Source organism: Dipodomys merriami, unplaced genomic scaffold (genome assembly GCF_024711535.1).
Source record: "Dipodomys merriami isolate MVZ:Mamm:240054 unplaced genomic scaffold, mDipMer1.0.p SCAF_2618, whole genome shotgun sequence".
NCBI classification, from domain to species: Eukaryota; Metazoa; Chordata; class Mammalia; order Rodentia; family Heteromyidae; genus Dipodomys; species Dipodomys merriami.
In genome coordinates, this window is record NW_027204069.1 from 3,261 (window position 1) to 27,118 (window position 23,858).

Genomic DNA, 23,858 nt, shown 5'->3' on the forward strand with positions numbered 1-23,858 from the left:
AATTGTTGCTTAAAAGTTGATCTGAGGTGCAGGGAATGTGGTTTAGTAATAGTGCTTGCCTACCATGCATGAAGCCCGTTGTTCAGTTCCTCAATACTACATACACAGAAAAATCCAGAAGTGAGGCTGTCTCTCAAGGGTTAGAGTGCTAGCCTTGAGCAAACAAAGCTCCAGGACAGTGCCTAGGCCTTGAGTTCCAGTTCCAGGACTGGCAAAAAAAATGTTAAAGTAGGAATTCAATGGATATAGCCAAATGGTGGAGCTCTTCCCTGGTATGTGTGGGGTCTTAAGTTCTATCACTAGCACTGTAAAAAAAAAAGTAAGTGTAAAATATAAGTCAATCGTCATCTCTTTTGTCACATCAAATGTTCCAATACTAACAGAATTTTGGTATATTTATGATGAATATTTTTAATAATAGCAAAAGGCCCAGAATAGTGTTTTATACTTATAATCCTAGACACTCCAGAGAAGGAGATAGGAGGATTAAGGTTTAAGAGCAGACCAAACAAAAAGTTAGTGTTTCAGAGATAGCAAGCATGGTAGTGTATGCCTGTAATCTCAGGTACTTGAGAGGCAGAGGTAAGAAATTCATGGTCTGAGGCTTGCCTAGACAAATTTGGGAAACCCTATCTAAAAAACAAAAGCAAAAGGATTAGGGACATCTTTTGTTCCCTAGGGCCACCACATAAATAGGAAACAAAACCCTAAAAAACTGTTCTGACAGAAATATTTTTGGATAGATTAAATCTCTGGAAGAGTTTTAGTAGGAAGTGATTACTAAAGATTTTAAAGGATAGTCAGTAAAAGGGAAAATAGATAATGAACCTCCTCACAATGAAAAACTTGCTCAGGGAAAGACTCTAGGAAGAAAGGAAAAAGATAAACTATAAACTAGCGTGAAATATTTGCAAGCCATATAGTAGAGGAATTAAATCTCTAATAAACAGTGTTCTCAAGTCTCTGTAGTACATAATGATAAAAACCAAAACACAATGATTGGATAATGACCAAAAGATACAAATAAATGTTTCACTGAAGAATATATATTCAGCAAATAAGCACATAAAAGGATGCCTTTGTCCCAGCCATTAGAGGAATGCAATTTAAAAGGCTCAGTGAGGTACCACTACATACCTATTTGAATGGTTCAATCAAAATAGTGACAACACAAGGTTGATCAGAATTCAGGGGAACTTGATTATTCATACATTGCCACTAGGAAAATGAAGTGATAGTTTACTTGGGAAAAGAATAGAAAAATACCTTGTTTTGAGACAGTACTGTGGATTGAGCTCAGTGCCATGGCACTATCCCTGAGCATTTTGCTCAAGTCTAGTGCTCTACCACTTGACCCACAGTGCCAGTTTCTGTTCATATGTTACTGAGGAATCAAACCCAGGGCTTCATGCATGCTAGGCAAGCTTTCTACTGCTAAGGCACATGCCCAGCCTAACAGTAACATTTAAAACTAAACTGAGTAGCCCAAGAGAAAGCTTTGGTTCCCATAAACACCTATACATAAGGTTTCTGAATCATCTTATTTCTGTGATAGTCCCAAAGTACATTTATAGCATGGACTATTCAGAAACAATAAAAAAAGTCTTAATACAATAGAAGTTGGTCTGGAGGGACTTAAATGCTGTGTAAAAAATTCTTAACAAGTGGCATGCTATGTAATTTCATCTATACTTCTTGAAGTGAAAGAGTTTCAGTTGAAATCTGTTGAAATCTGAAGATTGGTGGATTCTGCCACAATGAATTATGCTTCAGTTATGGAAGCTGTTATTAGGAGAACGTGGGGGAAGATCTGTGGGATCTTGTCTGTATTAATTTACTAATGTTCCTGCCTGTGACTCTGTGAAAGTGTCAAAAGATTTAGACAAATAATGTATACTAAAAAAGCTGACCTCAATCACTTTTTTCCCTTGGGCTTTCTGATAAAGATGATCCTTGAGACTCCAGTGATAACTGAAGATGGAAACTGGGAGTCAGTGGAGAATTCTGAGTCTGTGAAGACTAATGAATCTGTTGACCAACATGCCAATCAAGAAAGTTAATGGAAGCTGTAGTGCCCAGTTGAAAAGACCAGATGTTGGGTCTTCCAGGGACCCTGAGACTTCAGAAGTTCTCCCTTTTCAGGTATTACAGACAGCCACTGACTAGAATCTCTATTTTTTTGTGGGTCATGGGGCTTTGAGCTCTGCGCTTGGGCGCTGTCCCTGTGCTTTTCAACTTAAGGTGAGCACTCTACCACTTAAACCACAGCACCACTTCTGGTTTTCTAATGGTTTATTGGAGATAAGAGTCTCATGAACTTTCCTGCCTGGGCTGGCTTTGAACTGTGATCTTCAGATCTCAGATACTCAGCCTCCTGAGTAGCTAGGAAAACAGGTGTGAGCCTCTGGTGCCCAGCTAGAATCTCTATAAAATATTGGGATTTAAAAATATTGGGGTTAACCTGGTACCCCTGGCTCACACCAGTAATCCTAGCTCCTGAGGATGCTTAGGTCCAGATGAAATGCAGATTCAATTTCCAACTAAATTTCAGCAAAATGCTACACTAGAGGTATGGCTCAAGTGGTAGAGTGCCAGTCACGAGCAAGCAAACCAAACGTGTGAGGCCCTGGTACAAGGAAAAAGAAGTTGGGGTTAAGAGACTCGAGCTCAATGCTAATTTAGGATTGAACTTCTTTACTTGTTTTTACAACCATAAATAATAGTTTTTCAGTTCTATAAATGCCATCAGCAGTAATTACCTTTGCTGCATGGTGCCTACATGATGAAAACATGCAAGTGTCTGTCAGTCAAGCAGTGCATTAAGCAAATATTATTTGGTTCCCCATACTTTGGCTAATAATTAGATAACTTACGTATATTATACTATTTCTCTCTAATTTTTCATACTTTCTTTTTTTTTTTTTTTTTTGGGTCCGGTCGTGGGGCCTGAACTCTTGGGCCTGGGCGCTGTCCCTCAGCTCTTCAGCTCAAGGCTAGCGGTCTACCACTTGAGCCACAGCGCCACTTCCAGTTTTTTCCTTTTTGCTTATGTGGTGCTGAGGAATCGAACCCAGGGCCTCAGGCATGCAAGGCAAGCGCTCTACCACTGAGCCACCTTCCCAGCCCTTTCATACTTTCTAGTGTCTTCCCTCCCCCGATCATTTACTGGGACAGTAGGAAACTTTCCAAAGATATATCCCAGGCCAGATGGGGATATTGGGGCACCTGGAACAAGTCCTTGCTCTCCTCAGGCTCAGCTACATTAGCCACTGTGTGTAAGATCATCAGTCACTTCATGACTGTCTGTGTTCGTTTACATTGTTACAAGGGACTTTGTTAATAAATCTCCTTCTACATTTGTTCAAGGGATTTATTGTTTGAAGACAAGTGATCATGAGATAGATGATAGACATCGCATGTAGAATTGTTAGCATTTTCTTATTAGAATGAAGTCTAGGAATTGCTATAAATGTCTGTTCTTTAGTGATGTTGTATCAGAGTTTTTGTATAAAAAATGTTATACTAAGGAGATATTTCCAAGGATTAATAACCCTAATTGTTAAAAATAAACTGTCTTATAGCTATCATGATTTTAGACACATGGACTTTGATATTACATTTTTGAAATTTAGTTTGTTTAGTTTGGGTAATAAAGAGCAACACATTTTGATTTTTCTTTAGGACAAGATACTTCAAATATCATTGAAAAGGCAGAGACTTCCCTTGGGATCCCTAGTTCCAGTGAGATTTCAGCTGAAGTCAAACATGCTGGAGGTCTATATATGGAAACATTAAGTCCTAGGATACTTTGGATTCAGTAGCTAGCTTGTGCAATTTTGATACTAAGGACATGGGGACATTCTACTGGTGTGGTGTGTTGTCTTGTGAATCCAGCTGCCAGTTAGAGATCTGTGTCTTGGAACTGCTCATATCCCTCTACTCTGCCTCTGAAGTAATTTCAAGGACTTCTATGTATTAAAATTATATCGTCATATATGTTGAATATAAGAATTGCTTAGCACTTTGTTTGGCAACCAGGGCTAGGTGAATTTAAATCTGTCAGGACCAAAAAGTATTTTTGTTCATTTAGGGCTATTTTTTTGCCTTTTGTTCTTTGTTTGTTTGATTGTTTTTCTGCCTTTTGTTTTTTGATAACTGGGCATTGAACCCACGTTGTTGCACTAGCTAGACAAGGTTTTGCCATTGAGCTGAGGTACATTCTAGCCTTTTTTCTATTTTCTTTTTTGCATTTTCTTGATCTACTGAGGGGCATCTGAGTTGGTTCCATATCTTAGCTATGGTAAATAATGCTGCAGTAAACATAGTTGTGCTGATAGCTTTAGGATGGTCTTGTTTGTGATCATTTGGGTATATGTCCAAAAATAGGATTGCTGGGTAATAGGGGAGCTCTATGTAGTCTTTTGAGGAACCTCTATACTACTTTCCAAAGTGGTTGAACAAGTTTACACTCCCACTAAAATGCAGTAGGGTTCTGTACATATCCCCTCCAGCATCTGTTGTTATTAGAGTTCTTGATTCTAGCCATTCTAACTGGGGTGAGGTGGTATCTCAATGTTGTTTTGATTTGCCATTTTTTTATGGCTAGGGTGGTTGAGCATTTCTTGATGTGTCTATTGGCCATTCTTATTTCCTCTTCAGAGAAGTTTCTCTTTAAGTCTTTAACCCACTTATTTATTGGGTAGTTGTTTCTTTGAGGATTTATTTTTGGAGGATTTGATTTTTTGAGTTCCAGGTATATTTTAGATATGAGACCCTTGTCTGTTGTATGGCTAGTGAAGTACTTCTCCCCATCCATGGGCTTTCTATTGATCTTGCTAACTATGTCCTTTGCCATGCAAGAAGCTCTGCAATTTCATGCAATCCCATTTGTCCAATCTTTCTTTGATTTGTTGTGTTTCTGGGTCTCTTTTAAGAAAAATTTGGCCTGTGCCAAGGTTTAGTCTTGAAAGTTTGTATTGATCAAAAGGAAACCTGCACTTCTAATCCATATGGAAAAGTTTTGAAAAACCAGTTTGTTTTCTTCATCTCTCATAGCCCTTATTGTTTCTCATTTAATACTCTGTGCTCATCTCTATCATTTTTCTCTGGAAGGAGATTTATTCTACCTGTCTTTCTCCATCTTCAGAGTTATATTGTGTCTTGGCATACATACCTATCAGATACTAATAGGTTCCACTATCACTACTTGTGAATACCTAAGAGAGAACTGGATTGACCTACTTTCGGGTCCATAGTGCATGGGTCAGTAGAATGGAGAGATAACTTCATGGGACATGGCAAATTACTCCATATATGAGGCACTGTTCTTAATGATGCTTGCATAAGTGAGGCTACTTTGTCTGTGACTAACACACTATGTGTTTAAAAATGAATTTATTTTTCTCCCTGAAGAACTCTACAAATAGAGTATTGCATGTTATTTTGGCGAATGTAGGGGCCTGGTATCTTCACTTTTATTTGTTGGGTTCTTTATGATTTTGTAATTGTTGTCAGATCATGCTGTGAGTGCAGGTATGGTATTCTCAAACAGATAAGCTCAAATTCAGGAGTTACAGAGACAGGAAGTTTCATTTCTCCTCATGCTCCCAGCAGCTAGAATGGTTTAATGTCTAACTCTGATGCTTTGAGATGTTGGAAGATTAAAGTGTTGGCATTTTCAGAAATTTTTATCAGGAATTGCTTTTAGTGGACAAGGAAAACAGGAGTTAGAAGTATGTTTGGATAGTAAACAGCAGTGATTTCATAAGACTTGAAGGATATTTGTCATTCAGAGCCATGTTTTAGAAGGGGAATAAAAATCATGGAGAACCCTGGGAAGAGTGGCTAGTATTAATGTCTTAAAAAGTTAGAGAGTTAATGGATCATGAATATGAAAATCTAAGGAAAGGAGATAGGGAGAATACACCTTTTTTTATACCTTTGAAGACTAGCATGGAGAACAGAATTTAGGTTGTGTTTACTTGTGTCTCATGAGTAGAGAACTCCCACTACTCAGTGGAAGTTTTATGGACTTAGATTTTAGTTGAATATTAAGTGTACCAGAATAGAATGGGTGGCTTTTTCATCCTAACGTCTTTCCCATCTAAAATTTCTAAGCATTAATTTCACTGTGAAAGAAAGTATACCGGAGATGGGTTTTTTTTAGAAGTTTGAGATAAAAGATACCAATGAAATCACTTGGTATCTTTTTTGCAATTTTGTCATGTTCCTTTAAGGATGTTGTCTTCTGCTGTGTGTGTGTGTGTGTGTGTGTGTGTGTGTGTGTGTGTGTGTGTCTGTGTCTGTGTGTGTGTGTGTGTGTGTGTGTGTGTGTGTGTGTGTGTCTGTGTCTGTGTGTGTGTGTCTGTGTGTGTGATGTTCCTGGAGCTTGAAGTCAGGGCCTGGGTGCTGTTCCTGACCTTTTTGCTCAAGGCTGAGTAGCTAGGATTATGGTTGTGAGCTAGGATTATGGTTGTGAGCTACCGGTGCCCAGCCTCTTTCTTTTTTAATGTGTATGTTCTGGCACTGGAGCTTGAATTCCGTCTTCACAGTCTACCTTGTCTCCCTCCTCCACAGCTGGCACTTGAACCCTGCCTCTCGTTTTTGCCGGATAAATAAATGGAGATGAAAGTCTCACAGACTCTTCTGCCCTGGTGGCTTTCCATTGTGATCTTTAGATCTCAGCCCAGAGTAGCTAGGACCATAGGCATGAGTCACCAGTGACCCTGTCCTGCTTTCCCAATTCAGATTCATACTTAAAAACTTTTTAACTGTTACTAAAAGATACGGGTTACAGTTATATAAGGTGGGTAAAGAGTTCATTTCTTTTTTATCAGTCATGGACATGAACTCTGGGCCTGGGCGCTGCCTCTCACCTCTAGAGCTCAAGGCTAGTTAGTGCTCTACTACTTGAGCCACAATGCCACTTGTAGTTTTCTGATGGTTTATTGGAGATAAGAGTCTCACAGACTGGCATTGAAGCACAATCCTCGGATCTCAGCTTCCTGAGTAGCTAGGATTACAGGTGTGAGCCACTGGTGCCCTGCTAAGAGTACATTTCTTTTTGGACAGTGTCACCATTTCCTTCTCTGTTAGGCTTGTTTAGAGGGAGTCTAGTGTGGACTTCAATCTTTTTTTTTAATTTTTATTTTTTTATTGTGATTGATTACATAATTTCCCCAATTTCACAGTATTGTGGGATAGTGATGCTGTTAAAGTCACAAACACATTCTAACTTTCCTGGAACAAATCGTCTATTACGGTATAACATTTATGAGTTCTATGAGCTTTGTGATACAGTCATTTCTTCCGCATTGGGTGGTATGTACATTTCTTTTGTTTTGCATAGTATCAGCTGTTCCCTCTTTCCCATTTGTTCCCACCCTCCCATAATTGCCATTAAGTTGCTTAGTTCATTTTGGTCAATGTCCTGTGCAGCTGATGGGTCCCGCTGTTGTATGTTTTTCCCTGATTCCCTCTAGTTCTGTGTCATCTTCCTGGTTCTCCTCTGGTGTACACATATATACCATACATGTGATCAGCAGCATGGAGTTATTTAGTAGTGGTTTGACCAGATGAGTGGAAGTTCTTTGTTTCTTTTTTTTTTTTTATTTAATTTTATTTTATTTGAGAACATACTGTACAGAGGGGCTACAATTACATGGGCAGGATAATGCATACATTTCTTACCAAGCATTGCAGCCTCCTCCTTTGTTTACCCTTCACCTCCCTTCCCAGCCTCCCCCCTCCCCCCCCAATGATACCCCCCGCCCCCCCCCCACACCGACATTGTAAAGTTGGTTTTGACATGACATTTTGTACTTCTCATTGTTGCAACAGGTCCACCTGAATCCTTAAACGACTTGTTTATCCCCATCTCCTCCACATGTTATATTGACATCAAATATAGTGAAAGCGGGGGTTACACTGTGGGGGAGGGACATACAAAGCAACAAAGAAATAATCTTATAAATGCATTAGAAACACATGCATGAAAGAAACGAAAACATTAAAATACATATTTAAGGGTTCATTTTCCTAATATCACATTATCTGACCTTTTCCGCTTGACTCATACCTATACTAGATATTGCAAATAAGGGAAACCATGGGACCTATGCTTCTTTGGGCCTGGCTTACTTCACTTAATATAATTTTTTCCAAACCTTTCCATTTCCTAACAAATGGGGAAATGTCATTCTTTCTGATGGAGGCATAGAATTCCTTTGTGTATATATAGCACATTTTCTCGATCCATTCATCTACTGAGGGGCATCTGGCTTGGTTCCATATCTTAGCTATGGTAAATAATGCTGCAATAAACATAGTTGTGCTGGTAGCTTTAGTGTGGTCTTGTTTGTATACATTTGGGTAAATGCCCAAAAGTGGGATTGCTGGATCATAGGGGAGATCTATGTGAAGTCTTTTGAGGAACCTCCATACTGCTTTCCAAAGTGGTTGAACAAGTTTACATTCCCACCAACAATGAAGTAAGGTTCCTTTCTGTCCACATCCCCTCCAGCATCTGTTGTTGTTATAGTTCTTGATTTTTGCTTTTCTAACTGGTGTGAGGTGATATCTCAATGTTGTTTTGATTTGCATTTCTTTGATGGCTAGGGATGTTGAACATTTCTTCATGTGTCTATTGGCCATCCTTCTTTCTTCTTCAGAGAAGTTTCTCTTTAAGTCTTTCACCCACTTATTTATTGGGCAGTTGTTTCTTTGAGGATTTGTTGTTGGGTGGTTTAATTTTTTGAGTTCCAAGTATATTTTAGATATGAGACCCTTGTCTGTTGTATGGCTAGTAAAGATCTTCTCCCAATCGGTGGGCTTTCTATTGTCATTTGCCCTGCAGAAGCTCTGCAACCTTATGCAATCCCATTTGTCCAACCTTTCTTTGATTTGTTGTGCTTCCGGGTCTCTATTCAGAAAATTTCGGCCTGAGCCAAGGAGTCCTAGGGTTTCTCCTATTCCATCCTGTAATGTTTTCAGAGTGTCTGCTTTGAGTTCAAGGTCTTTGATCCATTTGGAGTTGATTCTGGTGCAGGGTGATATATAAGGATCTAGCTTTAGTTTTCTACATGTAGTTAACCAATTTTGCCAGCACCATTTACTGAAGAGGCTGTCTTTCTTCCATTCTATTGTTTTACCTTCCTTATCGAAGATTAGATGGCTATAGGTCTGTAGGTTCATTTCTGGGTTTTCAATTCTATTCCATTGGTCCTGAGGTCTGTTCTTATGCCAATACCAAGCTGTTTTGATTACTATGGCTTTATAGTAGAGTTTGAAATTTGGTATTGATATTCCTCCAGCAGTGTTCTTTCCGTTGAGGAGCGTTTTTGCTATTCGGGGTCTTTTATTGTTCCATATGAATTTTGGGATTGCCTCTTCTATTTCCTTGAAGAATGAGGGTGGAATTTTGATAGGTATCGCGTTGAATTTGTAGATAGCCTTGGGAAGTATTGCCATTTTCACGATGTTAATCTTGCCAATCCAGGAGCATGGGAGGTTTTGCCATTTTTTAAGTTCTGTGTTGATTTCCTTTTTCAAGATTTTAAAGTTTTCATCATAGAGGTCTTTCACTTCTTTGGTTAAGTTAATTCCTAGGTACTTTATTTTTTGTGGGGCTATTACAAATGGAGTTGCTTTCCTAATTTCAGCCACACTTTTCTCATTGTTGGCATATAGAAAAGCCATTGATTTTTGGGGGTTAATTTTATACTCTGCTACTTTGCCAAAGTTTTGAATCAGCTTGAGTAATTTGGGAGTGGAGTCTATGGGATTCTTTAAATACAAGATCATGTCATCTGCAAAGAGGGAGAGTTTTATTTCTTCTTTCCCTATTTGGATCCCCTTTATGTCTGCATCTTGTCTTATTGCTGTAGCTAGGCATTCTAATACTAGATTGAAGAGAAGTGGAGAGAGTGGGCATCCTTGTCTTGTACCTGAGTTAAGAGGAAATGGCTTTAGTTTTTCACCATTGAGTATAATGCTGGCTGTAGGTTTGTCATATACAGCCTTTATTGTATTGAGGAATGATCCATGGATTCCTAATTTTTCCAGAACCTTCATCATAAAGGGTTGTTGGATCTTGTCAAATGCTTTTTCTGCATCTATTGAGCTAACCATGTGGTTCTTATTCTTGCTCCTGTTGATGTGATGAATAATATTAATTGATTTGCGTATATTGTACCAGCTTTGCATCCCTGAAATGAATCCTATTTGATCATGGTGTATGATTTTTTGGATGAATTGTTGAAGTCGATTGGCCAAAATTTTGTTGAGAAATTTTGCATCAATGTTCATCAAAGAAATGGGTCTATAGTTCTCTTTCTTTGATGAGTCCCTGCCTGGTTTTGGGATGAGGGTTATGATGGCTTCATAGAATGTGTTCGGTAGTGAGCTTTCTCTTTCAATTTCATTGAAGAGTTGGAGGAGTATTGGTGTGAGCTCTGCTTTGAAGGCCTTGTAAAATTCCGCTGTAAAACCATCTGGTCCTGGACTTTTCTTAGTTGGGAGGTCTCTTATTGCTCTTTCTATTTCAATGCTTGATATGGGCCTGTTAAGCTGGTTTAACTCATCTTGGTTCAGTTTTGGCATGTCAATATTTGCTAGCAAAAGGTCCATTTCTGTCAAGTTCTCAAACTTATTAGCATAAAGTTTTGAGAATTATTCCCTTATAATGTTCTGAATCTTGGTTGTTTCCGTGGTGATGTTTCCATTCTCATCTCTGAGTTTATTACTTTGGGTGTGTTCTCTCCTTTTTCTGATAAGGTTTGCTAAGGGTCTGTCAATTTTGTTAAGTTTTTCGAAGAACCAACTCTTTGTTTTGTTGATTCTTTCTATAGTTTTTTTGGATTCTAATTCATTTAATTCTGATTTAATTTTGATTATTTCTTTCCGTCTACTGGATTGGGGTTTATCTTGCTGCTCTTTTTCAAGGAGGTTTAGATGTGTCATTAAATTGTTAGTTTCAGATCTCTCCAATTTGTTGATGTAGGAGCTCAGAGCTATAAACTTGCCTCTGAGTACTGCCTTTGCTGTGTCCCAGAGGAGCTGGTAATTTGTGTGTTCATTTTTGTTGAATAGCATGAACATTTGATTTTCCTTTCTAATCTCTTCCATGACCCACTCATGATTCAGCAGTGTGTTGTTCAGCCTCCATGTGATACCGGACTTTCTTTGGTGGCTTTTGGTGTTGAGTTCTAATTTTATTCCCTTGTGGTCAGAGAGAATGCAAGGTATAACTTCAATGTTTCTGAATTTAGACGTTTGCTTTGTGGCCTAAAATGTGGTCTATTTTAGAAAACGTTCCATGTGCTGCTGAGAAGAACGTGTATTCTGATGCTGCTGGGTGAAATGTTCGGTAAATGTCTGTTAAGTCTAGTTGATCTATGCAGCTGTTTAGATCTGCGGTTTCTCTGTTGAGTTTTTGCCGAGTTGATCTATCTAGTGGGGAGAGTGGTGTGTTAAAATCCCCAACAATTAATGTCTTTGGATCTATATGGGATTTGAGGGAAAGTAGTGTTTCTTTGATAAATTTGGGTGCTCCATTGTTTGGCGAATAGATATTTAGAATTGTAATATCCTCCTGAAGGAGAGATCCTTTAATTAGTATGTAGCAACCTTCTTTATCTCTTCTCACGATTTTTAATTTGAAGTCTATTTTATCTGATATTAGGATTGCAACTCCCGCCTGTTTATGAGGGCCGTTTGCTTGGTAGATTTTGTTCCAGCCTTTAACCTTGAAAATGTGTTTGTTTTTACGGGCAAGATGTGACTCCTGCAGGCAGCAGATAGAAGGGTCTTGTTTTTTAATCCAACTAGACAGTCTATGTCGCTTAATTGGAGAGTTCAGTCCGTTAACGTTAAGAGATAGGACTGAGAGGTATTTGGGAGTTCCTGCCATGTTATCCACCTTCTTGGGGGCTGCGAAAACTGGGTTCTTCCTAAGGTTCTTGGATTCTCAGTTTGGGTGCAGTTTCTTGGCCTTTGTTGAGGTCTTGTTGGTTTTCTATGTGTAGGACATCTTTAAGAATCTTTTGTAGGGTTGGTTTGGTGGAGATGTATTGTTTCAATTTTTCTTTGCTCTGGAAGGTTTTTATTTGGCCTTCAGTTATGAAGGAGAGTTTAGCTGGGTACAGTATTCTTGGTTGATAGTTGTTTGTTTTTAGGGCATGGCATACGTCATTCCAGGCTCTTCTTGCTTTGATTGTCTCTGCTGAGAAATCTGAGGTAATTCTAATTGGTTTCCCTTTATAGGTGATTAACCTTTTCTCCTTGACAGCTTTAAGGATCTTTTCCTTGGTCTGGGTTGATCCTGTGTGGATTATAATGTGATGGTGGGATGTCCTATTCTGGTCTGGTCTATTTGGGGTTCTAAAAGCTTCTTGTATCTGAATAGGCCTATCTTTTTGTATATTTGGGAAGTTCTCTGCTAGGATCCTGATAAACAAATTTCCTAGACCATTAACTTCTGTTTCTAGGTGCTCCTCTACACCCATTATCCTTAGATTGGGCCTTCTGATGGTGTCTTCCAGGTGTTGGATAGACCTATCATATTTCTTGGACTTGTCTTGGATGGTTGTATGTTCTTTCTCTATAATATCTAGGCTGTCTTCAATCCCTGAGATTCGATCTTCTGCATGGTCTAACCTGCTGTCAAGACTCTCTACTTTGTTTTTTATCTCTTTTCCTTCTAATTGGTCAGCTATGATGGCTTCAAGTTCTTTGTTGAAGCTCTGTTTTAGGTCTTGTATGAATTTCTTTACTTCCTTAATTTGGTGTTCAGTGTTTGTTCTCAAATCACTTAGTTGATTGGTTATGGTTTCTTTGGACTCCCATTCCTTCTGTTGGGTTCCATTCAGCATTCCCTTTGTGGTCTCCGTGACTTCCTTCAGCTCTTTGTTAATGGATTCCATGAATGCCTTTAGTGATCTTTGTGTATTCTCTACCTGGTCTCTCAATTCCTGAATTACTCTTTGATTAGCTTCCTCCCGTCTGTGGGATTCCTGCAGTTCTCTTTCCTCCCATTCGTGGGATTCCTGCAGTTCTCTTTGAGTGTTCTCTGCCTGCTCATGCCATTCCTCCCTTTCTCTTTGAGTATTCTCAAGTTGTTCACGCAAATCCTGTATCAGTTTTTGAGTACCATCCTCACGCTTATGATATTCCTGTATAAACTTCTGGGATGCCTCCTCTCTCTCCCTATCACGCTCATACAGAGTCCTTTGTACATTGTCAAACTTCTCATTTATCATGTTTGCTATTAGTGTTTGTAGAGCTATTTGGGAACTCTCCTCTGGATTATTCTTTATCTGTTCTAATCCCTGATTATCAAGATTGGGAATTGAGATACCCGAATTTGCCATTTTTCTTGTGTTTTTCCGGCTTACTCGGCCCATTTGAGATGAAGATTGCACCAGTTTTGTGCTAGAACACTATCTTAAGGCAACCATCAACCAAAGTTTGCCTTTGTACAGTCAATAGTCTACAGGTACAATCTATTCAACATCAAACAACTATATGTTAGACTTCGAACCACAGAAAAGAATTTGGAAAACCAGAAATTATTAGGATTAGGGAGAGATGTGGGTAAAAAATAGGAATAGATTGGTGTGGGGAGGCACAGGGAGAGTTAACTATGTCCTAATCACAATGCAGGAAATGGGTTGGGTAGGATGCAAGTAGAGAGAGAGAGAAAAAGAAGAGATGGAAAGGGGAATGAAGAGAGACCAGAAAAAAATAGAAACATAAAAATTAATGTTATTATAGAGGTTAAAAACCGTCTATTTAGAGAGGAATGTGAATATGTTCAGAGAAGGGGAGGGACATAGAGGAGATGTGAAAAACTTTAAGGATGGGAAAGGGAGAAGAAAAGATCAGAAGTTCAGTAGAGCTAGACAAAAAACAAAAAGATAATTAAGAAAGAAAGAAAAAGAGAAAGAAGACAGAAAAGAAAGGAAAACGCTCATTCACATATTCCTAAAATAAAAATTATAAGATGAGAAAAAAAAAGTTACTGGAAAACAATTATTTTTTCAGAAGAGGCAAAAATTAAAGATTAATAAAAGTTTTAGAAGGGAAAAAAAATATATATATATGGTAACAAAAAACAAAAAACAAGCAAAAAAAAGAAAAGAAGAAGAAGAAAAAAAAAGAAAAAAAGAAAAAAAAGTCTTTTGATTTTTTTTTTTTGGGGGGGGAGGAGTGGGAAGAATCCTGTATCTCCCTTTTGTCTGTAACCAGTCTCTTGTTGGAGTCTCTGGTCAGCTTGAGGTCCTGTGGCTTGATTGGTTTCTTAAGTCGGTTGGTTGGAAGAGGCAGAATAATGCTCTGCTTTACCCAAGATTTTGAGATCCCCCTCCCAGGTTAGTTTTCTGGGAGGGTGATCTGCTTTGAGAATCACAAAAGAGGGGGATGTGGTGATGAGGCTAGGTTCTGGGTAGAGTTGAGGCCTTTCAACACACAGTAGCTTTTCCCTGGGGCTATTTTGTGATAAAGCTCACAGCGCCCAGCCTGGAGCCATTCTCAGGGTTTCTGTTTTTCAATTGATTGTGGTGGCTGCTAGAGGGAGGGGCAGCCTCTGGCTCTGGTTACCCTGTGAGTCAAGGCACTCCAATGGCTGGCGCCTGAGCTGGGTGACTTTTCCCTCGATGGAGCTGAGTCTGGCAGGTCACTTCGCCGTTAAGTTCTTGTGACCTGCTAAATGACTCGTTTTATTCCAAGGCCTGAGCTGGAGCTAGCAGCTCCTCCGAGCTTTGTCGGTATCCAAGATGGAGATCACCGGTGCTGGGGGGGGGAGGGGTGGCCTTCCCTCCTCTGCTCCCTGAGAAGGAGTGAGGACGTCGGGCTTGTACTCACGCCGAGTCTTGGATCCTGGGTCGTCTCTGGTCTGCAAACAGCAGGATGAAGATGTCCGCTCCTTGTCGGTTCTTGTTGGTGTTGAGTAGAATCCGCTCGTCCGCTGCGTCCGGCTCCTTCGTCCCGGACTCTCTGTGTCTCAGGTATGACCCCGCAGCAGTGGTCGCCGCCGCGACCCTGCCGCCGCAGCTGCAGCTGATGTGTTTCCTTGGCTTCCCCTCTGTTGTCTAACTCTCTGTCCTGTGATGGCACACTTGGTGTGATTCTCTGGCTTAGTCCTGTTCACTGGAACTCTAAAACTGCTTTCTATGCGAGAGCTTGTTCAGATTCCAGCTTCTCCTCCGCCATCTTCCCGGAACCTCTCCAGTTCTTTGTTTCTTAAGTCTTGTTAATTTTGTTGTATCAGCTAACATTTTGGATTTAACATCCACTTATCAGGGACACCATACACCATTTGTCTCTTTGCTTTTGGCTTACCTCGCTCAACATGATTTCTTCTAGCTCCATCCATTTCCCTGCAAATGTCATTATTTTGTCATTTCTAATGGCTACATAATATGCCATTGTGTATAGATACCACAATTTTTGGATCCATTCATCTGTGGTGGGGCATCTGGTTTGTTTCCATATCCTAGCTATTGTGAACAGTGCTGCAGTAAAGTGGAGGTGCATGTGTCCTTGTATACTGGTTCCTGTTGTTCAGGATAGATGCCTAGAAGTGGTATGACTGGGTCATAAGGGAGGTCAATATTTAGCTTTTTGAGGACCCTCCAGACTGCTTTCCAAAGTGGTTGTATAAGTGTACATTCCCACCAGCAGTGTAATAGGGTTCCTCTTTCTCCACGTCCCCTTCAGCATTTGTCATTGGCTGATTTGTGGATGTGGGACATTCTGACTGGGGTAAGGTGGTATCTCATGGTTGTCTTTATTTGCATTTCCTTCACCACCAGGGATGGTGAACATTCCCTCATGTGTTTCTTTGCCATTTTTTATCTCTTCATCTGAGAAGTCTCTCTTTAATTCCCTTGTCCATTTAGTAATTGGTTTGTTAGGTTTGAGAGGGATTAGTTTCTTTTTTTTTTTAATTTATTTTTTATTGTGAAAATACTGTACAGAGGGGTTAAAATTACATGGGCAAGATAATGAGTACATTTCTTATCAAGCATTGTAGCCTCCTCCTTTGTTTCCCCTACCCATCCCTTCCCATCCTCCCCCCGGCCCCATCACCAAATCTCCCCGCCCCCCCCCAAGTTGTAAAGTTCTTTTTTGACATAACAATTTGTACTTCTCATTGTTGCAACGGGTCCTCCTGTATCCTCATTTAAACGACTTGTTTTTCCCCTTCCCCTGGGATTAGTTTCTTGAGTTCCCTGTATATACTGGATATTAACCCCTTGTTTGATATATTGCTGGTAAATATTTTTCCCAATTAGTTGGTCGTCTTTTTAGCTTGGTTGCGATAGCTTTAGCTGTGCAGAAGCTTTTTATTTTAAGGTAGTCCCATTTGTCGAGTCACTCTCCTAATTTGTTGTGACTCTGGGACTCTGTTCAGGAAGTTTCTTCTTGTGCCTATAAGTTCAAGTGTCTCTCCTACTCTGTCCTGCAGTAGTTTCAGAGATTCAGGTTTAATGTTAAGATCTTTAATTCATTTTGAGTTGATGTTGGTGCATGGTGATAGGCTGGGGTCCACTTTTACTTTTCTGCATGTGGCCGCCCACTTTTCCCAACACCAGTGGTTGAAGAGGCTTTGTTTCTTCCATTGTATGCCTTTTAGCCTTCAATCTTAAGGACTAGTTTATCTTTACTGCTGCGCCCTGATTCCTCTGAATTCACTCTTATTCCTCAGGTTTTCAGTGAAATCTGTTCACTTTGGTTGTTTAAAAACCAGATGTTTCAGCATAGCTTGAGCTATGGGGATTGTGTTGCTTACTACTTATGCTAGTTCTTCTCCCAACTGTGTGACGTTACCTAGTGTTTGAACAGTGTATTACTCAGATAAAGACAAATCAGCACATCTGTAGATTCTTGGAAAATTTTACTTATATAGCTGTATCCTCTGAAGTTTTTTGACTTTAAAGTGGTAGCTGCTTCAGCCTTACCTGATACCAGACTTTATCCCTGACTTACATTGCCTGTGAGTGTTCTGTTGTCTGTAGGTTCTCCTCTGTGTGTTGGGGTTTGGAACTTTTCTCTAGGCAGAAAGCCCAGCTGTGGGGTTGACTTTGTTTCTCTTTTCTCCTGGACCAAAGTGGTTTTTTTTTGTCTTTTTGTGTAGTATCTAAAAATAGTTCTTTCTTCTATTTTGTCTGGTTTTCTAGTTGCTGTATAGGAAGGCAAGTGTAGAACTTGAAAGCAAAAGTTCTCTCCATAATAGAGTGTTTGATATAATATAGTTAAATTACTTGGTGTACTAGTTGATCTAGTATAAGATTTTTAAAGGTAAACAGAACTAATTATTCTTGAAACATACTCATCTTTGTAATGTATATTGATTCCCATACTAAGAATCAGCATAGTCTTTTAGGACAAAGTTGAGCTATAATTTTCATACAGTAAAACTTTTTTTCTGCAATATGCCTTTGTGTTGAGAAATAATGGTTATGTTAATACTGTATAATCACAGTATATTGTGATGCACAGATACAGAATATTTTCTGTATTTGTATGGCTCACTGAGATATAAGAATATTTTCATTATCTGAGGGAGTTCCTTCATGCCAGTTTGTAGCCACACCTTTCTGTCTGTTCACAGCATTTGCCAACCATTGATCTGTTTCTGACTATAGTTTCCCCTTGTTTAGAAAAATGTTTACTATGTGCAGATCAATATTTTTTTTTCTTTTGCCAGTCCTGGGGCTTGAACTCAGGATTTGAGTGTTGTCCCTGACCCTTTCTGTACTTAAGGCTAGCACTCTACCACTTGAGCCACAGCACTATTTCCTAAATTTTTTGAGAAGTCATTTGAAAATAAGAATCTCATGGACTTTCCTGTCTGGGTGGCTTCGAATATGATCTTCAGCTCTCAGTCTTCAGAGTAGCTGAGAAGCTAAGATTGCAGGCACGAGTCAGCAGACCACCATTGCCTGGCTATTGGAACCTTTCTTTCTTTCTTTTGGCAATATGAAGTACCACTTGAGCCACATCCTTAGTCCTTTCTTCTGCATGCCTCTATCTATCTACCTATTTACCTGTCTATCTATCTGTCTGTCTGTCTATCTATCTATCTATCTATCTATCTATCTATCTATCTATCTATCTATCTATCTATCTATCTGTCTGTCTGTCTGTCTGTCTGTCTGTCTGTCTGTCTGTCTGTCTGTCTGTCTGTCTGTCTGTCTATCTATCTATCTATCTATCTATCTATCTATCCATCTATCTATCTACAGGGAGTAGTTATTATTTTGCTCTATATTCTCAGAGATGTCAGTTCAAAATGGCAGGGAGGGCATGGCAAAGCAGAATCAATCATACGATGGCAACTAGAAAGCAGAAATAGCTAGTTTGTTTTTGGTTCTGATCATCGGTTTTGCTTGTGCTGGCTTTGGACTACAATTCTGCCTCTACTTTGTAAGCAGCTGTGATTATAGGCATACACTGTGTCTTTGGATTCTCTTTTTATTCTTTTCACTCTGTAGCCCGAGCATCCTTGAATGGATATGAATGTAGCTTAGGCTCGCCTCAGACTCACAATACTCATATCTTAGTCTCTAGAGTATTGGCATTATAGGCATGCACTACACTACAATATTTGGTTATACTTTAGCTTTATGCTTTATATTTTTTCTTAATTTTCATACTGAAAATTAAAACAGTGAATTTTCATAATGTGAACTTGTTCAGAATCTTTTTTTTTTTTTTTTTTTTTTGTCGGTCATGGGGCTTGAACTCTAGGCCTGGGCTTTGTCCCTCAGCTCTTCAGCTCAAGGCGAGCGCTCTACCACTTGAGGTACAGCGCCACTTCCGGTTTTCTCGTGGTTTATTGGAGATAGGAGTCTATCGGTCTTTCCTGCCTGGGCTGGCTTTGAACCGCGATCCTCAGATCTCGGCCTCCTGAGTAGCTAGGATTACAGGTGTGAGCCACCAGCGCCCAGCATTGTTCAGAATCTTTAAGAGACTGTATGCCCCTTCTAGGAAGATAACTATAGTCCTGACTTTTATCTTAGATTAATTTTGTTTGCTTTTATACTTTACATACTTATAGTACATTTTGTATCTAGCTTCTTCCACAACATTTTTGTATTATTTGACCATGTTGTATTTTGGATGTGGTATTCCATTTTGTCACTATGTTATATTTTATTTATCCCACAGTTGTTAAGCATTGAAATAGTTTCCGTGTTGTAGCTATCACAAATACGGCTGCTCTGAATATTTTTGTTTATGTCTTTTTTTTGGCCAATACTGGGGCTTGAACTCAGGGCCCAGGCACTGTCCCTGAGCTTCTTTTGCTCAAGGCTATCACTCTACCACTTGAGTCACAGTGCTATTTCCTGTTGTACTGAGGAATTGTTCTCAGGGATTCATGCATGCTAGGCAAGCACTGTACAATTAAGCTGTCTTCTGATGAACCACTACACATATGTAGCATAGTAGATACTGGCCAGTTTTCCAAAGAGGAGAACCTACTATGGTTCCACATGCGGTGTGTATTTATTTCCCTTGCTGTTCCACATTCTTCCCAGTACTTAGTATTGTAAGTCACTCTTAAAGAATTGAAACATATAAATGGTTGGGCACTGGTGGTTCATGCTTGTAAACCTAGCTCTTCAGGAAGTTGAGACCTGGGGTTGTGGTTCAAAGACAGCCCAGGCAGGAAAATCTGCAAGACTCTTCTCTCTAATGAACCAGCAAACAAAGTAGGAAGTGGAGCTGTTCCCCAAGTGGTAGAGTACTATCCTTGAGGAAAACAGCTCATAGACATCACCTAGGCCCTGAGTTTTAAGTCCCTGGACTGCCACAAACCCCCCACAATATATGCAAATGTATTTTCCCAGTATAGTAGTAATGACATTGATGTTGCTATCTAGGGAAAGGACATTATTAGCGGGGGTTTAGATGCCTTAGAATTCATTGGGAAGAAGACAATGGATGTAATAGCAGAACGGGATCCTGTATTTAAAATGACTAAGGGTTTGATGAACCGGAATTCTGCACTGTCTCAGGTACTGTTACCTTTACTGGTTTGATTGCTGTTTTCTGTTGTTTGTGTGTTTTTTTTTTTTTAATTTGAATTTTTCCCTTTGTTACCTTGGGACTTTGTTAGTGTGTTTTCTTGTAAAGAATTATCAATGCATTATAAAATTAAGGCATTTTTTATGGGCTGGATTTTTTTTATGGGTTTGTCTAATGCTTAGACAAACAGCCAGCTCTTTTCTTTCTGCAGTCGCCTCTGTCAGTGCAGTACAAAATCCTGAGCACTGTCAAGATTACTTATTAGGTTACTGTTGAAACCACTTTTGGAAATGCATGTGGCTCCTTAGGTGCTGCTGTCTAGCATCAAATTTTGTTTAGCTTCTTTTTTATTTCTATGCAGCTCCTGATCCTTAGTGAATTTGACTTGCTGAATGAAGGGTAGTACTTTATACTAGAACTTATACTAGAACTTAGCTTTGCTTCTTTCCACTCTTAAAAACTTTCCCTTGAGCTCTTATTATTTGCTGCATCTATGCTTCCATCTCTTTTTAGGTTTTACAGTAAGAGGCCAAGGAAAAAGAAGAGCTAACACCTCCAATGAGGTAGCCATGGAAATAGACAAGAAAACTCATTGTGAGCTACCCTTTGATGAACTTCAAGAACATCTAGAAGTTCTGGCGATGCTTTCCCAAGAAAGTGAAATAAAGGTAATTCCAATCCCAAACTCCCAGCTGAAAAGAGTCTTCAAAGAAAAAACGTTGCATGGTTTCTTTTCACTTTGTATATTTGGAAGATGAAATGTGTCTCTGAAGGAGATGTGGGTTGCTGGAAATATTATAATAGAAGAAAAATATCCCCTACTGTTTAATTGTTAGAAATAGTGAATAAGTCAAATATTTCTCTTAAAATTATAGAAAAAGAACAGGGCTGGGAAGGTGGCTCAGCGGTAGAGCGCTTGCCTTGCATGCCTGAGGCCCTGGGTTCGATTCCTCAGCACCACATAAGCAAAAAGAAAAAGAACAGAGGTCTTAGTATAAGATATCCTTTTCTTTCACTTTAGTCTTTCATTTTCTGTTTTTTCTCCAGTGTCATGGGTTTTTAGGTGTCAAAAAGCCTGTTATAGCTGCTAATTTGTATATAATTTCCTGTTAGTTCATCTCCTCTGATAATCTAAGACAATCTTTCTTCTTCTTCTTCTTCTTCTTCTTCTTCTTCTTCTTCTTCTTCTTCTTCTTCTTCTTCTTCTTCTTCTTCTTCTTCTTCTTCTTCTTCTTCTTCTTCTCCTTCTCCTTCTTCTCCTTCTTCTCCTTCTTCTCCTTCTCCTTCTTCTCCTTCTCCTTCTCCTTCTCCTTCTCCTCCTTCTCCTTCTCCTCCTTCTCCTTCTCCTTCTCCTTCTCCTTCTCCTTCTCCTTCTCCTTCTCCTTCTTCTTCTCCTTCTTCTTCTTCTCCTCCTTCTTCTCCTTCTCCTTCTTCTCCTTCTTCTCCTTCTTCTCCTTCTTCTCCTCCTTCTCCTTCTTCTTCTCCTTCTCCTTCTTCTCCTTCTTCTCCTTCTCCTCCTTCTCCTCCTTCTCCTCCTTCTCCTCCTTCTCCTCCTCCTCCTCCTCCTCCTCCTCCTCCTCCTCCTCCTCCTCCTCCTCCTCCTCCTCCTCCTCCTCCTCCTCCTCCTCCTCCTCCTTCTCCTTCTTCTCCTTCTCCTTCTTCTCCTTCTTCTCCTTCTTCTCCTTCTTCTTCGTTGGTCTTGGGGCTTATACTCTGGCCCTGAGTGCTGTGCCTCAGCTCTTCAGCCCAAGGCAGGCACTTACCACTTGAGCCACAGCAACACTTTCAGTATTTATTCTGGTGGTTTATTGGAGATAAGAGTTTCATGGCTTTTCCTGCCTGGGCTTCGAAGTCATGCTTAAGCACTGATAATTTTCATTTATTTTTTGGCCTATATTACTTTTGGAAATACAAATTCTGTCTAGTTTCCAATAATATCTACCCTTTAGTGTTACGGTTATTAAAAAAATTAGTTCTGGCTCTAATCCTAGCTCAGGAGGCTGAGATCTGAGGTTAATTGAAAGCCACACCAGACAGGTTATTTTTGATAAACAACTCAGAAAGCTGGAAGTAGTGCTGTAGCTCCAAGTGTATATCCGCTATCCTTGAGAACAAAGAGCCTCAGGGATAGCTCCCGGGTCAAGCTCCAGGATCTGAAAAAAAAAAAAATTACTACTGGGTACTGCAATCCTAGCTATTTAGGAGAATGAAATCTGATGATTATGGTGGGAAGCCAGCTCAGATAAGAGTGTCTGTGAGACTTTTATCTCCAATTAACCACCAAAAAGCTGGAAGTTGTGCTGTGGTTCAAATAATGCAGTGCTAGACTTGAGCACAAAAGCTACGCCCCCAGGCCTTGAGTTCAAGCCCTAGGACCAACACAAACACACACACACACACACACACACACACACACACACACACACACACACACAGAGCTGTGCTGGCATGAGCTCTTCAGTCTTTTCTCCTTATGAGATTTTTTTCATTAATATTTACACAATATTTTATTATTTTCATTCAGGTGAAATCTTTCCTTAATTCTCTGAGTGGAGAAGAATTAGAGGCTCTAATATTTGAATTAGAACAACTCAGAAGCATTTTCCCTAGCAGAATTTTATGAGGAAGAGGAAGAAGAGAAAAAAGGTAATATGAAAATTCAGAATCGGAGTGGGAAGATGCAATGTATTTATTATTACTAGAGTATTTATTATTACTAGGGTATTTATTATTATTATTAATATTATTACTAGATTATTTATTATTACTAGAGTAATTTGTGTGTTTGTGTGTGTGCACGCACAATGCCTGTGCTGGTCCTGGGGCTTGAACTCAAGGTCTGCTTGCTGTCCCTGACCTTCTTTGCTTAAAGTTAGACCTTTAAGGACTTGAGCCACACCTCTACTTCCAGCTTATTTTTTGTGATTAGAGATAGGAGTCTCATGGAGTTTTCTTCCTAGGCTGGCTTCCAACTGTGATCCCGAGATCTCAGCTGCCTGAGTAGCAGTCTGACAAGGATAGCCACTGGCACCCTGCATCTCTCTCTTTTTTGCAGTGAGAATTTTCATGTAGAATTCTTTTTGCAACTTTCCCCCATCTAGGTGTTCAGACACGTCAGCCTCTTGCTTATGTCTTCTTTTTTTGTTCCCTGTCAGACTCCTCTTAGCATCCCTCATACTGATATTGTTCATACACCCCTGCCAGTGATTACAGAGTTTGTCCTCAGTTTGGCTGATGTTTCTTTATATCTCTGGATACTTCATCTGTGCCTTGTGACTTGTGGGATCCTTAATCCCATCTTGAATTGAGGCAGAAAAGGTGGTAGTACCTAAAACATGAGTGACAATCTTCCCCCTCCCTGCCTCCACAATTTAAAGCCTGTATCTCTTAGAAAATATGAATGTTGAAGCTGCTCATTTTTTATAGTAATTAGGTAATGTGGCAGTTAGTATAAAATGTAATTTCTGGACAAATGAATCTTAAGGTTGTTTTATTTTAACATTTAATTAGATATATTTCTAAGACATATTATCTGCTAATTGGCTATTTTAAGAAAGTGGAATCCAATGAATTCAGTTTTGTCTTATTTTTTTAAGCTGGTCCTAGGACTTGAACTCAGGGCTTGGATGTTGCCCTAAGCTTTTTTGCTCATGGGTAGTGCTCTACCACTTGAACCACTGCACCACTTCTGGCTTCTTCTGAATAGTTCATTGGAGATAAGAATCTCACAGACTTTTCTGCCTGGGCTGGCTTTGAACCATGATCCTTAGATCTTAATTTCCTGAGTAGCTAGGATTACAAGCATGAGCCACCAGTGCCTAGCCCAT

The 23,858-nt window shown here is 39.6% G+C and overlaps 1 protein-coding gene across 6 annotated transcripts in view; it reads left to right on the forward strand.

Moving 5' to 3' along the window:
• Positions 1 to 1,622: 1,622 nt before the first annotated feature.
• The window catches only part of LOC138837106 (protein FAM114A2-like), a 29,401-nt gene continuing 7,165 nt past the window's right edge, over positions 1,623 to 23,858 (forward strand). For 4 of the 6 annotated variants that reach the window (XM_070035895.1, XM_070035894.1, XM_070035897.1 and 1 more), the window contains exons 1-4: positions 1,623 to 2,142; positions 19,887 to 20,021; positions 20,545 to 20,699; positions 22,556 to 22,677. In XM_070035895.1, the coding sequence (XP_069891996.1) occupies positions 2,023 to 2,142; positions 19,887 to 20,021; positions 20,545 to 20,556 (267 nt within the window). In that variant the 5' untranslated portion in view covers positions 1,623 to 2,022 and the 3' untranslated portion in view covers positions 20,557 to 20,699; positions 22,556 to 22,677. The remainder of the gene's footprint in view (positions 2,143 to 19,886; positions 20,022 to 20,544; positions 20,700 to 22,555; positions 22,678 to 23,858) is intronic. The other 2 variants (XM_070035898.1, XR_011375179.1) reach the window with 2 other exon arrangements.